The sequence below is a fragment of the Pteropus alecto genome, unplaced genomic scaffold, assembly GCF_000325575.1.
Source record: "Pteropus alecto unplaced genomic scaffold, ASM32557v1 scaffold113, whole genome shotgun sequence".
In the NCBI taxonomy this organism is placed as follows: Eukaryota; Metazoa; Chordata; class Mammalia; order Chiroptera; family Pteropodidae; genus Pteropus; species Pteropus alecto.
In genome coordinates, this window is record NW_006433949.1 from 7,528,533 (window position 1) to 7,532,960 (window position 4,428).

General features: G+C 48.8%; 1 protein-coding gene across 2 annotated transcripts; it reads left to right on the top strand.

The window, feature by feature from the left end:
• Positions 1 to 818: 818 nt before the first annotated feature.
• VPREB1 (V-set pre-B cell surrogate light chain 1) lies at positions 819 to 1,480 on the top strand. Of its 2 annotated transcripts, none has more exons than XM_006908665.2 (2): positions 819 to 892; positions 983 to 1,480. In XM_006908665.2, exons 1-2 carry the CDS (start codon positions 847 to 849, stop codon positions 1,396 to 1,398), a joined length of 462 nt encoding a protein of 153 aa, XP_006908727.1. In that variant the 5' UTR covers positions 819 to 846; the 3' UTR covers positions 1,399 to 1,480. The 2 variants fall into 2 exon arrangements, with proteins under 2 accessions (XP_006908727.1, XP_015442287.1); XM_015586801.2 differs by having other exon boundaries at positions 836 to 892; positions 997 to 1,480.
• The last annotated feature ends 2,948 nt before the right edge of the window (positions 1,481 to 4,428 follow it).

Consider the following 4,428-nt stretch of genomic DNA (forward strand, 5'->3'; position numbering starts at 1 on the left):
TATATATGATGTATATACATAGAGTGTATATATATCCTATTGGTTCTGTTTCTCTGGCAAGCCCTGACTAATGCAGGAGTCTCTGTCTGAGCCCCCGGACAGCCTCCAGCTGCACAACCTGCATGGCTGTGTGGGCAGCACTGAGCAGAAAGCAGGCCCTGGGCCTCCTGGAAGTGCTTGCTGATGGGATCAAACCCAGGCAGGGCTGGGGCAGGGCAAACAGAACCTCTGCAGGTGCGGAGTCCAGTCAAGGAGTGGGCCCAGGGCTCTGCCACAGCCATTCCCTGGGAAGACCACCACGAAGAGAAGTGGTCAGGAGGGCTGGGGGTGCTGCTCTAGGTTTGGAGGGAGGGAGTACTGGGAGTATGGATGGGGACAGAGTGTCCCACTCACCTCAGGGACCCAACATTCTCTGCTGCACAAAGCAGGTGTTTTCACCACCCTCATGATGTATCTCTATTTCCTGTTCACCAAACATGTAAATTTGGACACGAACCTTATTTTTGTGGGTCTAGGCTTCCTCAGGAAGATGCTGAGGTCACTCTCCCTCTGGGACCTGAGCCTGCAGGCTGGTCACCTGGGCACTGGCCCACAAGCTTCCAGCAGGTGCTTCCTCCCAAATACTTCCATGGGGCCAAGGCAAGAGCCGCAAAGGCCACCATGGGACCGTTCCCCTAACTGATGCTGTAAACCCAAGAAAATTCAGAATGGTGGTGGCTGGAACTGGGTGTGCTATAGCCCCGCCCCTAGGAGAGGGGAGGAGGATGCTGCCCAGCCCCTCTCCCCTGAGAGAGCTCCAGGAGCTGTGACTGCACAATTCAGGAGGCAGAGCTCTATGTCTGCACCATGTCCTGGGCTCCTGTTCTGCTGGTGCTTCTTGTTCACTGCACAGGTAAGAACACCCCAAATCTTGCAGCTCCTGACCCCTTTCCTTGCCCTTCGTTGCCCTGCTCCAAGTGCCCACGTGCTTCTGTCTCCCCAGGTTGTGGCCCTCAGCCCGTGCTGAATCAGCCACCGTTCGTGTCCTCGTCCCTCGGAACAACAATCCATCTGGCCTGCACCCTGAGCAGCGACCATGATGTCAGCATTTATAACATCTTCTGGTACCAGCAGAAGCCTGGCCACCCTCCAAGATTCTTGCTGAGATATTTCTCCCATTCAAATAAGAAACTGGGTCCCAATATTCCCCTGCGCTTCTCTGGGTTCAAAGACGTGGCCGAGAATACTGGGTATTTGACCATCTCTGAGCTGCAGCCTGAGGACGAGGCTGTGTATTACTGTGCTGTGGGGACCCAGAACTTAGAGAAGGAGAAGGAGATGGAGAGGGAGAGGAAAGAAGAAAAGGGGCCTGATGGTTCAGTGTCCCAGGCACCCCCGGACATGCTTACCATGAACTAAAGACAGAAGGGACACGCATCCCCGTGGAGGGAGCAAGGAGGAGGAAGGGTGGTATGCTGTGCAAAGCAGAGGCGATGCTCCTTGTCTAGCTAGGCCCTGTTGGAGGCTAGATTGGGGGATTAAAGCTGCTTGTATCTTAAGAAGTTGTTTTGCTGTGTTTCGTCTGACTGGTATGCTGAATTGTACTGAGTAGGCCCCAGCTGCTCAGAATGGGTGGGACGTACCCAAGAACCAATGTAGAACAAAATTCCTGGGAGACTGGCTGGTCATGGTCTGCTTCACTAGAGCCCCTGCGCTTGCGGGTTATGGGAGGCATGGGGCTGACATAAGCACCTTGGGAGACTGCTCTGGCCCAGGACAGGACCTTCTGCTGTCACCTAATTATTTGCAGGAGTTACAGGGTAAACAAGCATAGAAATGCCTTCACTGGGCCTCTGGGGAGGAGAGTGGGTGCCAGGTAACTGTTTAGAGCAGATGCTCTACCTCGGTACTATTAACATTTGGAACTAGACAGTTCTTTGTTGGGGTACCTGTCCTGTGCATTGTAAGACATTGAGCAGCATCCCTGGCCTCTGTGCACTAAAAGCCAGTATCTGCACATTTCCACCCCTAATTATGACAAATCAAAATGTCTTCAGGCATTGCTCGATGTCCCCTAAATGAAAACTACTAGTCCAGGTGAGAGAAATACATATACTCTTCTGTGCAAGAGAGCGGCAGTACTAGCAATTATATTTTCTGTAAAGGACCAGATTGTAAATAATTTTTCTGTAAAGGACCAGATTGTAAATAATTTTTCCAGGCCATATGATCTTTTTCTCAACTACTGAATTCTGTCTTTATAGCATGAAAGCAGCCATAGACAGACAATATGTAAAGAGATAAGTATGGCTGTTTCTACTTAACTTCATTTACAGAAACAGAGAAGGCTAGGCCGAATATGGCACTCCAACCACAGTTTGCCAACCCCTGCTCCGAGACCCCAGTTATGGCCTCCAGGTTTCAACCAAGCCATGCTTGGTGGGCTAATCAAGGTCATCCTCCACTCCTCCTGCCTGATGACCCCAGGGATACTAAACCTCTGGATCCATGGAAAGACCTGGAGGCCGGAGGGGTGCGACCTTACCAATCAATGGGTTTGTTGGGTGAAGAAGGAACAGGTGGATTCCTGCCACCCTGGCCCACAGCACAGGCAAACCATTTCCCCTGTGACCAAACATGGCTGAGAATGTCCATTTATCATAGCAGAAAAGACTCCGAGTGGGCCCCCCGGAGTGGGAGACGTTTTCGTATTGGCCCGTCCACATGCGGCCTCTCTTTTGTAAAATAATGATCTCAGCTCATGTCATGTTCCAGGTACCCTCTGAGCTCCCACTTCCTCAAAAGCACAGAGTTCTTATGGCATCAAGCCTTTGCCCCTGAAGAGGAGACTCCAGGCCCACGTTTCTAAAGGCCAGCTAGGTGTTTCCAAAGGAATTCTGTCTTCTGCCTATAGCCTACCCTTCTCCTGCTTTTATCCTTCGTGATTCCGGGATTCTGACAAGAAACCCAGAAAGCAGGAATCAGACGGGGCTCCTCCAACATCCTCACACCCCTGCCCCACCAGATTCCTGGAGGGTGAGACCCTGGATTCGGGCCTCGAGCCAGTCAGAGTGTGAGTCTTAGCTCTGGTCAGCCTTAGAAGGGTCGCTTGAATTCTAAGCCAACATTTCCAATGTTGTATGTAATGAATATAATAAGAGCCCAATTAATTTATATAAAGTGCTTATCTGCGCTTAATTGTAATGGGTGCTCAGCAAAATAGTAGTATCATTATTTTCTCATCAGTCACCTGGCCTGGCCTTCTCCCTTATCCAATCCTTTCACTTAGTTTGAGTCATTTCTCACCTTGACCATTATCTGGCCTCTTGCGTGTGCCCCTGCTGCAGCCTGTACCCTGCACCCCTCATCTTCATTCCTGCCACATCCAGCCTTGCCTGTGCCTTTCCTCTAACCTTGGATTATCTCTCACCCTCAAAGGCACATAGGCAAGCCAAATCTGTCATTTTTAATTTTCTGGTGGCTACATTTTTTTTAAAAAAGGTAAAACTAAACAGGTGAAATGATTTTCAATAATATATCTTATTTAACCTCGTTCATTCCATATACTATCATGTCAACATGCAGTCGGTATAAAAATCAGTTATCAAATGGTTTAAACTCTTTTTTTCTAAATCTTTGACATCTGTTGTGCTTCATCTCAATTTGGACCAGTCACATTCCCAGTGAGCAACAGCTGCTTATGGCCTGTGACAAGACAGTACAGGTTGAAGGGAGAAAATTCCGACTCCTTATTATGACATACTCTTTGGAGGCTGGCCTAGGCTCTGTCCCAAGTCCCATGTCTTGTACGCCCCCCTCACTGTTTGTGTCATATTAAGCCATTTACAATTGATCTGACACCTGATTCATTTTGTTGCCTCCAAACCTTTGCCCAAGCTGGCTGCTTCCTGTCCCTTTGCGGTGTCTTCCAGATGGCTGCACCAACTCAGGGTTCCACAATTATTTCAAATCTCATTCCTGGGTCAAGATTTCCTTGACTGCTTTATGCAGTTACTAACTTCCTGCAACATGCAAACACTTGTTTTCCTAACTATATTTAGCACCTACCACACAGCTCTGAATTTATTTCATGAGTCTCTCTCATCTACTAATCTGCAAATTCTCTGTGGGCAAGATCTGTTCAACTCGTTTTATGTGCGTGATAAATACTAGGTGATAACAGAGTTGGGTGAATAGATGATTGAGTAAATGAATACATGACTGAGTGAATTCTTGGGTTCCAGAGACCCTGCCATTCCAGCATCTCATTAGATAGCTGGGGTCATTATGATTTTCTAAGAAGGGAAAGCTCTGTCGCATTAGTGACTGGCCACATTCTGTCTGTCTGTCTGTCTGTCTGTCTCTCTCTCTCTCTCTCTCTCACACACACACACACACACACACACACACACACACACACACACACACACACACACACACACCCTGTGC

Excerpts from the sequence above, each read along its gene's own strand:
- VPREB1 (XM_006908665.2), top strand. The coding sequence starts at position 847 with ATGTCCTGGGCTCCTGTTCTGCTGGTGCTTCTTGTTCACTGCACAG. Across the intron at positions 893-982 it reads GCTTCTTGTTCACTGCACAG|GTTGTGGCCCTCAGCCCGTG; the intron begins GTAAGAACACCC and ends CTGTCTCCCCAG.